This window comes from Crotalus tigris, unplaced genomic scaffold (genome assembly GCF_016545835.1).
Source record: "Crotalus tigris isolate CLP2741 ecotype Arizona unplaced genomic scaffold, ASM1654583v1 scf7180000017666.379230911805:20528666, whole genome shotgun sequence".
Taxonomy (NCBI): domain Eukaryota; kingdom Metazoa; phylum Chordata; class Lepidosauria; order Squamata; family Viperidae; genus Crotalus; species Crotalus tigris.
Window position 1 is genome coordinate 17,940,506 of NW_024096552.1, and position 13,549 is coordinate 17,954,054.

Below are 13,549 nucleotides of genomic sequence, written 5' to 3' on the forward strand. Positions count from 1 at the left end.
TACTCTGCCCTTGCCCTCTGGAATGTCTTGCTCTGAGAATGAGACTGGTTCCCATCCTCCTGACTTTCCAGAAAAGCCTTAAAACCTGGCTTTCCCAGATGGCTTGGGGCCCCAAAGGAGTACTACTACATTGGAGGTAGTTGATGGACCAATAGCAGATCCCAACTCCCCCCTGGTCATCTTACTCCTTCCCTCTCCATCTTTTAATCATAATTTGTAATTTGTATTTGTATTGCAGTTAAATATTTGTGTTTCCATTGTTTTACTACTGATAGCAGCAAAATGAATGACAAATATACTTAATAAATAAATAAACAACTACACAAGAGGATTCTCATGTTTGATTCCCAGACCCATTTCTTCAATATAGTGCTTGACACATGATAGACCCTTGTGACATCTGCAAGACTAACGACTATTGTTAGAAATGATTTCCTATAGCACCCAGAGATAAGATTAATTTTTGAAAATTTAGAACATAAGAAGATTGTAAGATTGTCTAAAGGACTTAAGGTTGTTATTCTTTTATGTAGTATAATGACTATTCTTCTGTATCTTAATATCAAGTTCCTACTTGACTTTGGAGTTCCTTAGATGACTTTAAATTACTCTTTCATCTAAAACTTCCTCAGAGGCTTATTGTTTGAATTATAATATAAACATGGATCCTTCTCTTCTCTTTCCATTTACTGCACTTTCAGGCTCCAAAATAAAGGCCAGGTATGACTTTAATAAATAAATAACTTGGGCAACATTCCTCACAAAAGCCCAATTATTATTCTTTTGCCTTGCAAAGAGTCCTGTTCCAGTTAGCATGATGAATGGGAATTTTAGGAACTGCAGTTTTAGCAAATTTAGAAAGTACTAGAAAGGCTAGGCTGAATTAAAATATGAAGTCACAAAAAAGCTCTTAAGGAAAAAAAAAATAGTTTTTTAGAGTTTTAGATTTCCCAGTTCCAAGTACACTCTTGTTTTCATAAAATCTGTTTTTTTCTTATAGAATTAAAACTGATGTTTGATATTATCCAATAAAAATACATATAAGCTGATTAGAAGAATACCCTTTTTAAAGAATTAAGTAGCAGCAGTCCCAGATATTTAAAACACTAGAAAATGGAAAAATGTTGATCATTTTTTTTCCAGAATAGCAATTACTGCACAAACAGTGAAATCAGAACAAAAGTTCTGTGACTCAGAAGTTACCTTACAGATTGAAGATACCATTAAAGAATCAGGAAAATAATGAACCTAATAAAATTATTAGATCTAACAACAAAAATGTGATGGAAATAAAATGTATTATATTTTGAAATTGTAACATTTGTAATACCCTCTCTTAAAACAATTGGTTTTATTTGAAGCTCAAATCTTAGAAAAGTCAGAATTCTAATTTTGCTAAATAATCATTCATTAAAGAGTTGGTAGAATATTACCTACATTTACATATATTACTGATAGGTCAATTTACTTATTTAAATATAATAGAAAATATTAAGTTAAGAAAATATAATACAAGTAGTACTGGATGAAATTTGTGCTGTTAAGCAAGAAACTTATTTAGTGAGTTTGCCCCATTTTACAACCTTTCTTGCCACAGTTGTTGAGTGAATCACTGCAGTTGTTAAGTTAGTAACATGGTTTTAAGTGAATCTGGTTTCCCGACTTCATTTGTGAGGTCGCAAAAGATGAACACATGATCCTGGGAAACAGCATTCATCTTAAATATGAACCAGCTGCCAAACATCCAAACTTTAATCATGTGACCATGAAGATGCTGCAATGGCCATAATACACTTTTTTCAGTGCTGTTGTAACTCTGAACAGTCACTAAACAAATGATTGTAAGTTGAGGACTATCTGTAGCTGGATTCAAAGGAGGTTATATCTCTTAATCTACTTTAGCAGAGAAAATTTATAAAAAAAATCCCAGTTCTTTGGCCTCTACTGCAATCTGGTTCTGCTTGGAAAATATGTAGTCCAAGGATATATTTTCAACAAAGATAGTAATGACTTTTTTTTTTTTTTGCTTATATATCTTAAACCAACAGAGATTGTTGCAGGTATGCATAAAAAAGCTAAACTTCATGCTGAAAATGCTTCAGAGGAGAGAACACTAGAGGGAATTTAAAGAATACAAGATACTTGGGAGAACCTTTATTGAATCTGGGTTGGCAGCAGGACCAGAGATTTACTCTTCTGACCTTTAAGACTCATGCTGGAGCCCATCTTCAGGGAACTTCTCTCTACTGGAATATGTGCTTTGGGCTATTCTGTGAGTTCTGTTTATGTGGTACCTTCCTACTGGCTGATTGATGTAGTGACAGTTGGTGTGTTGACACCAATCAGCTAATAGGAGGACGCTACATAAATAAAAATAGCCAGATTAGCCCAAAGCACATATTCCAATAGAGAACAGAGACCGACCCAGTTTCAATCTTGCAACTTTTATTGTCTTTGAAAAATCAAAATAGATGTTCCACAAATATTTATCTCTTTGACTTATTAAAGACATACCCAGAGAAATATCTTTTTCATCTCACTGATTTGCATTTTCAAGAATACCGTACTTTCATGCTTCCTGCACTGGTTCCTTTCACTGACACACAGGCTAAGCAAGATGCCCATCCCTATCATTTTACCAGTTGCGTACCATACCATTTTAATCACAAGAGAAAAAATAAAGCTAATGCTCTGTAAGAAAAGCACCATGCACAGCTCCCCACCAGAAATGATATGAAAATGCAGCCTCTTTACTTTCTGGTATAATTGATGATTCCCTTCTTGAAATAGATACTCATTAACTAATGCAGGGCGTATAACCTGTGGCCCTCAGTTCATATCGTGCAGTCCCAAACTTTATGTAAAACATCATCTAAACTTGGCAGAGAAGCTGACAGTCAGCAGATGGATTTTTTTCTCTTTCTGCATCTTGGAAAATCCCTTCTTGAAAAAGTTGGATTGTCTGCAATTGTCCCCATGAAGCGATTATGTTTGTATTTCTGATCCTGCCATATAACATGCCAAATATTTGAAAGTGAATTAAAGCCAGGATATTTGTTGAGCAAAATCAGCCAAGAATAGCCAAAAGCAGAACTGAGTCATGTCATCGTCTTTCAGGATACCTTCTTTTATATAAAGGAATGCTGTAGCCCAGTGATGGCGAACCTTTTAGACACGGAGTGCCCCAAAACTGCTCCATCCCCTGCCCAACCAACTGCAGGGCCACCTACCGCCTCCATGGCCTGCTGCAGACCACTCATGTGGCCCTGCAGCACCATGGTCACCACGCCCTCTGCCTGCGCCCCACAGCATCATCAGCATGTGACGGGGCACAAGGGTGGGGTCTATTCCCTGCTGCCCGGCTGCCATGTCCTTCGCTGCGCTGCTCTGTGTGGACTGCGCCCGGGGATGACTCTCCTCCGGGGGGACTGCTGGTGAGGAGGGGGCTGAGGGAGAAGGTGGGACTGGGGTGATGGCACGCATTCCCAGAGAGAGGGCTCTGCGTGCTGCCTCTGGCACGCATGCCATAGGTTTGCCACCACTGCTCTAGCCTTTTGAGAGAATCCAAAATCTACATTCTACATTTCCAGGGTAGAGACAGACTTTTTTCTTTCTTATCACAAGAATACCTGATGTGGAGACATTCCTTTATCCCTATTCCCGTAAAATATTTTAAATAACCATACAGAAAACTTTCATATTTTTAAAAACACAATCTTACACCTTTTCATGTATTCAGAGGTACTTATTCTTAGCCTTACTAATGTTTCAGAAATAGAAAGCTGAATGCATTCCACATCCATTTTCATCCAAGGATAATCTCAGGCCTAATTTAGGGTAAGTGAAAATATAAAAGTATATATAACATGAGTCAAACATGGACCAACCTTTACAAAAGCTAAGTAGTTTGAGCATTTCTTCTGCATATAGGAGAGCTGCAATTGTTCTGTGATCTGGCCCGCTGCTTCTCCAGAAGAGATGAAGTAAACCCTGATTGGGTATCCTTTTTCTTTCTTTGCCACATCTGCTATCAAATTATAATTCAAATCTAGACAAAAAAAAGAGATTATTTTCCGCTGCTAACATATCACAGGTTTTTCATGATCATTATTGTGATTTAGGATTACTGTATTTTAATATATTTAGAGGTAGGTCACTTCTGCACTATGTTCACCTCTACCTTCTATGTTCACCTCTACCTTCTAGTAACAAATCTCAATTTCAGAAAGAAGATTTGCAAATGTGGATAAATGCCAACGTTCTAGAGCAAACTAGCACAACCGTGAATGCAGCTAATCAGCCATAAAAGAGGTCCTCCTTAGTGCTTCAGTTTCCTGGGTCTATAGATCATAAGAACTGAGAAATGCAAGTTATATTCCATTTACTCAATATTAACTTCTACGGGCTCATTCTACAAGAAAAAGAAAGACAGACAGACTATAATTTCTCTATATTAATTAGTAGGACTGCCTAAACAAACGTCACCTAGCTTTTTTTTTCACACTAATCTTAAATACTCAATGTCACTGATTCTATTATATCACCTCCAGACACATCAGCAAAGCTGATACAGGGAACACCATTTAATATGAAGCAGATTTCTAGGGTTCCCTACGTTCCCCAAAACCTGAACTGAATAATATAAAACCTAGCACTTCACTATCACAGTTCCACTATGGTCAACAAAGGGAGACAAGAAAGTCCAGTAGTAAGAATAAAATTTAATTGTACAACTGGTAACAGTAGCAACAGTTTCTCATGCCACTGACACAAATAAGATAATTAGAATGCATATGGATGATATAGATTTATTTTAATTAACTGTTTCACTGGTCTATTTTGTCTCATTTTGTTTCCCCATTTTAGTCAAGTTCTCATATCATCTAGCACAGGCATGTCAAACTCGTGACATGATGTATCAGGACTTTTTCCCCATTGCCAACAATGTGGTGGGCGCGGTTTTGGCGTGACGCGTCTGGCCCACAGGCCAGCAGTTTAACATGCCTGATCTAGCCCATGTAAAATTCTTCCACTGGGGCAGGGGAGCAATTATTAATAGACAACTAATACATATTAGTTTTAAGCTCAGCTGAGACCCTTCAGGCTAGAGGAGAGGTCAGACACCAGATACAGAAAGAATATAGAAATATACTGGATATCTACAGAATTGTCCAGTGGCTTCTGCTGGCACACTCTGATTATGATTATTTCCATTCTAAGGGATGTCATCTACAGGGCCCAAGAATTTATGCTTCTCTGTTGGTTCCTCACTTATTTGAAATAGTCTGCCTTTTGAGATCAGATTAGACCCCGTGTTATAGTTTCAGGGCAGTCACGTAAACTGGACTTTTTTTGAAAAAACAAAACAAAACATATCTGAGCTAAATTAGACTTCCCATCTATGATTGGGGTTTTCTTTCTTTCTGGTCTTTAATTTTTTAGTAATTTTTTGTTACTTCTTTTTTGCATTATTTTATTTTATTATACTGTTGTATTTTAACCCCTTTACTGTAGAAGTGAATGTAAGCTGTTCAGAATTATGTTAGAGTAGAAAAATATCTTAGCTCCAGCAAATAAATTAATAAATCTTACTCAAATTCCTGTGATGTCTTTTCTGGAATAAATGAATTCAGTTTGGTGAGATTTATTAATCCACAGGAGTAATTAAGATTGTTCATTACTCAGTTGCTGATTGCTTTAAGGTGTCACATAAAAATAATAGTTGTAAACAAAAATAAGCACATATTCCCAAGAATAAGCAAATATTCCCCTTTCTTCTTCTACATATGAGTATGTTTCTTATAAAATTTCTTAACAAAAAAATTCTGAGATTTTATTACATTAATTTCATTTATCATAGATAGATATTGTATTAGAACCTTCTCTACTTTCTCTTTGTAAAAGGTGAAATATGAATGCCTGTCAGAAGAAATTAAAATAGGGGATTATTATTTGAGGTTGCTTTTAGAAGAAGAGGAAAGTCAGGAAAGTGAAGCAATTAAAAAATCGTAAGTTATTATCTTAACATTAAAAGTTGCATTTAAAATATAAAGACTGAGTCTTAAATCATTCTTTGTCTTTTTTTTTCTTGATAGATATGAATTTTTCAATGAGTTGTATCATCGTTTCCTGCTCACTCCTAAAATAAATATGAAATGTCTCTGCCTACAAGCCCTGGCTATTGTATATGGAAGATGCTATGAGGAGATAGGTGCATTTGGTGATACTAGATACATTGTAGGGATGTTGGAAAGAGTAAGTATTTCCTAAATTATTGCACAGTTTTGGAAAGCAGGCAACAAATGTCATTTATTGATACCTCTCTCCAAATTTGGCTAGCAAGCAGCTAAGATGTCTCTTTGAATATTTTTCATGAGAATATAAATTGATATTATTTCCCAAATTTCTTTAGCATGGACATTACTAGAACTGATGTTTTTATAGTATCTGTTCCTGTGTCCAAAGGCATTAAAATATGTCAGATAATCTTGAATTGTGGACAGTAAAATATCTTGAGTGAGCGCAAACTGTACTTGACAAATGAAATAATAACATATACATAACTGTTTGAGACAGAAGCTGAGATGCTCTTCATTAGGTCATCATTATATACTTGAACAATAGGAATTACAGGGCAGTGTCACAAGAGTGTCTAACTGGGATCTGATTTCAAAACTCTCCTCAACATGAAGCACTTGTTTAGTTACCTTCAGCCAGTCCTTATTGCTAAGTTTAGTCTGCTTTATTTACTGCTATGAGAATTAAAGGCTTATTTGGCTATACAAATAAATATATCCCTTTAAACAAAAACATATTCCAAGCTCTTCTGGAGGTTGATTGCCATACCATTGTGCTATCTGCAGCTTCAGATTTTTATAATGTATTATTTATTAGTAAACTATTTTAATAGAATACTCAAGATAAAATCTAGGTGGCTACAAAGTAAAATTCAAGCATCCTCAAAACTGTATCTTCCCTCCATGAAATCAGCAGAAGGAATAACCTTAAGGATTACATGGAAAAGCCACAACCAAAACTACAGCAAGTAAAAACTGACCAATGTCACCTCGCAACAAGATGGATGGGAAACAAAATTAATTAATAAATAAAAGAAATCTGGGTCTGGGATAGAATTGTACTCTGAATGTCTCAAACAAAACCCTTCCTCCCTTTAACTTAATTAGAACTAGGAGGGTCTTGTTTGAGATGCTTACCTGAGTTACAGTTCTGGCCCAGACTCAGATTTCTTTTATATGTTATTGGCTTGTTGCAGCTCTTTCTCCTGCTCCTCAAAGTTATTCATTCTCCCCTCACATTATCCACTGGGAAAAAAAAGAAGCATTTTCAGTAAAAGAGTGTGATGCACCTTTACACATGGAACATTCTACAATGACTTCTAGCCCATACTATTCTCACCTTTCAAGAGGACAGAGCCTTAACAGGCCCTTGCTAGATGGTTTCACAGGAAATGCAAAATCTTTCTGAGTAAGAAGGTTTTTAATAAACTCAGAGTTCACCATGCTTGGCTTTATAGATAATAATCAGCAATTTGAATGGCCTGGAAGCTTGCTACGAAGCAATGCAGTTGCTGCAGAATAGATATATGGGCTTAACCACAACAATGTAATTGCTATGCTCTGGAGTAGTTGTAGCTTCCAAATCATCTTAAAAGGCAGCTTCACATGAGAGTGAGATGCAGTGATCACGACCTGTGGCACTCAGAGAACAAGGCAACATCACCAAGGCTTCCTGGTACAAGTTATCAAATTAATATTATAGAAAAGTATTTTCTAAATGTATTTAACAACTTTAAAAAAAAAAAAAAGCTTTTTGAGAAAGTCCAGTATTTGAAACAGCATCTCTTGCCACTTCATCTTGCTCTTGTATACCCAAGACTGATTCAACATACTCATTTGGACTTCTGGTCCTTAGATTGTTCCTTGGTGACACTTGACATACAGTCCACTTGACATACATACACTTGACATTAGGGACATCCTCTGTTATCATGACTTTTGCTCTGGATAGTAATGAAACTCTAGTCCAAAAATCATTGTAACAAATGATGTTATTTGACTATATTCCCTCTATCATTAATATCATAGTTGGTGACCTATTTGATGTGCTCCTTGGCTAGGGCAGCTGGGACAGAATACCTTGATACAATATACTTCTGATTTTGTTGGCTCTTTAGAACTGCATAAATAAAGAACTCCTAAAATGACAAGCAAACCATGACAGTCAACTCCGTAAGTAATAAATTGTGCATTACAGGCACTTTACAGGGGGTTATATCATTTAGCTCCCTCCACATGGTAGCGGTCATCATGCAGTGAGCTGTCAACATGTGCTGTGGTTCACCATGCAAACACGGCCACTTGCAAAAAAAACATACAGAATCTATCCAATGTGTGAGGCAACTGGCTATATACAAAATGACTTGGAAAATCGTGACCACAGCCCTCTCATGCAGCAAGTCAAAACATCCCTATGCAACTGTCATAACATGTGCACTAACCCTCAAAAAGAACAGAAAATTATCCCGAAACCACTCCTCTGTAGTCATGGCCACGTTCTTTCTGAGCAATAGTTGACATTTCCGAATAGGTTCAGTAGTATATTAAACATCTTTCTCCACTTTGCTTTTGGCATGCATGACTAAAAATGTAGAATTACATTCTGACTCACGTTATTCAGGGAGGTCTAGGTCAGATCTGTTCCTAGTAGAATATCTGAGACTAAGCATCCATATGTTTAGGCTATTCAAGTCTGATTTTGATATAAATGTTAAAATTTATTTTTCTGTCTAAAGAGTAGTCAATGTAACACATCCTTTCTACAGCAAGTATAAAGTTGTTTGCTGTTTGCCCATCTTCTTGATAAAAAAATGCTAATCTTCACTATGAAAAGGCAGTCCGATATTTAAGTTTTATCATATTTCCATTAAGTACACGGAATCTGTAATGCACTCTACAAACTATGCTGCCTAACTAAGCAAATATACATATATCACAGTTTAAAAAATGTAAACTATTTGCATGAGCGCTACCAATGGCCCATTTATTAGCACAGCAATAATAATAATCCATGTTTCAATTTAAATTTACCAAAACAAAATGACAGTTTAAAGGGAGATATGCCTTTCATAACTTAGAATTGAAGATATTGCTATTTTAAATCATGAAATAAATAGCCATTTATCAAAACTGATCGCAAATTCTTTCTGATTTATGGACGAGGAGGAGAAAGCTTTATACATTCCAAATTTTCCTTCTAAACATGCAGTTTTCAACGACACAATCGTGCAAGTAGCTTACCATAATTTACCATAACAAGCTCATTGTAACAAGGCCATTTTGAGCTTCTAAATGTTGCAGCAAAAAACTAACATTTTTCAGCCAGAGTGAAAAATAATAAATATATTTGTTTAATTTGCATTTGTATATATCTATTTATTTATTGCATTTGTATATAAATGCAATACTTGGAATGTTTGTTATTTGAAAAAGAAGAACTTAAGATAAAGACAAGAGAACAATTAGTAAGTGAAGGTGTTATTTGTTACTGGTTTAATTATTATAGAATTTTGAAGATTTAAACTGGATAAAAAAGTTTTAATTTCACAGAAGTTAAATCTGAACTGGATATCAACTTATGTTCTGGAGATGACCACTTGATTGTTAATGTATATAAAATGTTATTCAAGATGAACCTGGAAGACGAATATGTAGAAGAATGCGTGGTAAAATGGGCAAAAAAATTGGGTATAATACTAGATAAATAGGAGAATATATGGACTGATGGATTAAAATTTACTCTGAATTATAGTTTGAAAGAAATTTTTTATAAAATGATGTATCCAGACAGATTAGCAAAAATGTACTGAAGGACTTCTAAGAAATGTAATCACAATCCAGGTACATTTTATCATGTATGGTGGTCCTGCAAGTATGTGAAAACATTCTGGATAAACATTATTATGATAATGCAGAAAATACTTAAGATACAAATATTAATAAAAACTGAAGCTTTTCTTTTAGGTATTATGGATAAATCAACTGAAAAACAATTTGGGACCCTATTTCTTTACACGGTGACCACTGTGAGGATTGTACTTACTAAGCACTAGAAAGAAAGGAGATGTTGAAGAATGGATTTTAAACCTGACTGAATCAGCAGAGATGGCGGAATTAACTGCCTTGATTAGAGATAATGGACTAGACAGCTTTATAAAAGATAGGGAGCCATTTGTGGACTTTCTACTGTTAAATACAATAACAGATGGTTCACAGAGGGATTTGAAGACTAGTGTAATAGTTGGGCTAACCTGTTGACTGTTTTTTTTTGTTTTTTTCTATCATTTTTTTAATATATTAGATGTTGGGCTGATGCATTTGAAATATTTGTTAATATAATATATTTGTCTTCTTGAAAAAGAATAAGAAAATTTATAACTATATGCAGGTTTTTTATTTTTCTTTTCAGCATCCAGTTAGGGTGATTTTTTTCTGTTTCAGTTGGATTTATTTGATGTTTGGGTCATTTTTTTTCTCTCTCCCCCCCTTTTTTTGGGTACACAATTTTTTTTTCTTTCTTTTATTCTTACTTTGGATCTATGTTTTTTTCTGATTTTTTTATTTTGTATTTAATTCCCATTGATAAAAATAATAAATATATATTAAATAAAAATGTCTATATTAAAATAATATAGACCATTATATTGTGGAAAAATAGGAACAAAATGAAGGTGTTAAAATGAATAACTATGCACAAACATACCAAACATTTCAATTAATGAAAACTCAATGGGAAAATGAATGTCACTGATTCATTCATGTCCACTGTAGTGCTTAGAACAACTGAGAGCAAAGTGTAATGACTAAGAAATTAGAATATAGGTCAGTAATTCTTAGGTTCCAGTTTCTCTTCTGCTCTAATGTGGTCCTACAAAAATATTTCACTCATTCATATGCAGTACTAAGCAATAATATTATTTGCTTGTGTTTGGTTTAACATTTGCAGACTGGCAGCAATGGCTTTGTTTTGTACACTGTTGGAAATTGGATGCACAAACCTAGGTACATTTATAGGACTTATTTCCCCCGAAAGGACAAATACTGGAAGTACTCTTTGATCCTCAGTACACTGAAATTGCAGGTGTAGCTTAGGGACATATATAGATATCTACATAATTATACTTAGTTTTCCTCCCTTAGCTAATCCATTTAGACGGAGATTGTGCACACTAGCTAAATCCTTCCTTACCTTCTGCAGCTCATCTGTGTTGGGCTACTCTGAAAAGTGCATGAAAATCTGGAGTCAGCATGAACTGCTAACCAAAGTATAGTTTGGAATCAGACATCAGGCTAGAAATCAGGATGCTGAATTCTAGTCCCACTTTGGGTCAGTCACTATATCTCAGCCCTAGGAAGGAGACAATGGCAAACCACTTCTGAAAAACTTTGCAAAGAAAACTACAAAGACTAGTCTAGACAGTCTCCGAAGATTGGACATGCTTGAGCGATTGAATCTTCCTAGCTGCTAAAATCTGCAGGATGAGGGGCCTCTTTAAACATGCTCCAAACATCACAAGCACTCCATTTTTCTCCTGCATTGCTCCCAGTCCACAAATATGCTTTCTCCAGAGTCTGCATTTGGCCATCACTTCCAACATTTAGAAAACCCATAAAAATGCCTGTGTTTTATAAGGTATTTATTAACTGAATTCTTTCAGTATATATTTTATTTTAAAATATGGGAGGGGGGTTGCATTCTGCTATTATAAAAAACTCTGTTAGCCACCATATTCCCTAGAACAGAAAACTAAGGTATAAATTAACTAAACAAATCAATACATAAACCAAACTTTCAATCTCAGACTGCAGCACCAACATGATGTAACCAATAAACAAGATGGCTAAAATTAATACTGGAAAAAATGATATAAAATGTTCTAACTTTGAAATGTGTACAATACATATTAAACAATTATTACTCCTAGGATGATTAATCATGATATAGCATTGCTAAGTGAACTATCAGATGAATTTGTTCATTTCACTCTGTGACCTCTTCCATAACAATTTTATTTCCTTTCTTCCCCTCCCTTCCTTTAGGAGACATTCACAGACAGACATTCGTTCACTAATATGGTTTCTCTTGCTGTCATTTGCCACATTTCAGTAAGGAAACCCAAGAGATCCTACAATGGCACTGTCCTATTAGTCATCTTTTATCTGAACGAATAATATGGGAAGACAGGTACAACCAGGACCTTATGAAAACTCCGTATCTATTTTTTAATATTGTTATTTAAATCAGATATATTTTCAAAAAAGGTAATATCTATAAATGGAGAGATAACTACTGAAGTTACACAACTAATGCTCAATATTACATTAATAAAAGAATCCAATAGAGTACATTGAGTTTCTTTCATGATATAAAAAGTATATTTTTGGAGTATAATCTCAAAATCTCTACTATATCATTAATTATAAAAGCTGAAAAAGAAACACCCTTAAATAAAATATAAATGTTTGATTCCCGACTTCTCCTTCTTTGTACTCCAACTGATTTGCAGTAGTATTGGCATAAACTTCAGAAACCAGATTCTATTTGTATTTATTTTAGTGTGTAATAATATATAATATCAAAGTGGTCCTTGTTTAGATTTCACTGATTCAGTAACTGCTTGAAATTATGACAAGGGAACATATGACATGTCTTTGAAGCTGCAGCCATCAGAGCATACCTGTGGTCATGGGGCCATGATTTGGGAGGTTAGCAACTGATGCAAAATTATAACAGTCACAGTCATTTCATTGCCATTTGTGTCATTCACTGCCGGCTTCTGACAAAGTCAGTGGGAAAGCTGGCAAGAGGCCACAAGAGGCAGTCAGGTATCATCTCGCTTAAATGCTACGTGGGATTCACTTAATGACTGCAGTTCTGACTGGAACTGTCAGAACTGCACCATAAGTGAACACAATGTCAGTTTAAGTAATCCGGACAAAAAACACAAGATGCGCTAATTCTACTTTATTACAAGGCTACATTAACAGAAATTTACAAGTCCGAAAGTATAAATCCCTCCTGTCTCTTTTTACCACCTAATAAGTTAGGGTGGGTCCTTTCTAAGTTTCTTTCTCTGATTGTTTCTCAGTTACTGGTTCCGCCCTCTTCTATCTGATCTTTCCCTAGGCAGTATCTCTTCCTTCTCCCTTCCAAGGTCATTCTCACATTCCACTGTAGGCAATCACATGATTTTCCACTTTGTAACTGCACTGCCTAGTGACAGAGTACCCAGTGACTATTATCTTTGTTAACTTGGGACTACCTGTATATGGAAGCTATTCCTGCTCAAATTTAGTTAAATTTCTGTTATGGATATGTGCAATGTGCAAACTTTGTCCTTGTGGCTGTAAGCATACTTAATAAATAATGGTATTTTTTACTGATATGATTTGGAAATATATCTAATTTAACTAGGTACAATTCCTTTCAATTTTGATGTCTTAAGATTTTCTGAATAGTGCTATGTATATCT

The 13,549-nt window shown here is 35.1% G+C and overlaps 1 protein-coding gene across 1 annotated transcript in view; it reads right to left on the reverse strand.

Annotated features, from left to right (window-relative positions):
• ITGA9 (integrin subunit alpha 9) overlaps window positions 1-13,549 on the reverse strand; it is a 250,241-nt gene that overhangs the window by 161,644 nt on the left and 75,048 nt on the right. Inside the window, exon 15 of the mRNA XM_039336863.1 lies at window positions 3,888-4,048. Within this exon, the coding sequence (XP_039192797.1) occupies window positions 3,888-4,048 (161 nt within the window). The remainder of the gene's footprint in view (window positions 1-3,887; window positions 4,049-13,549) is intronic.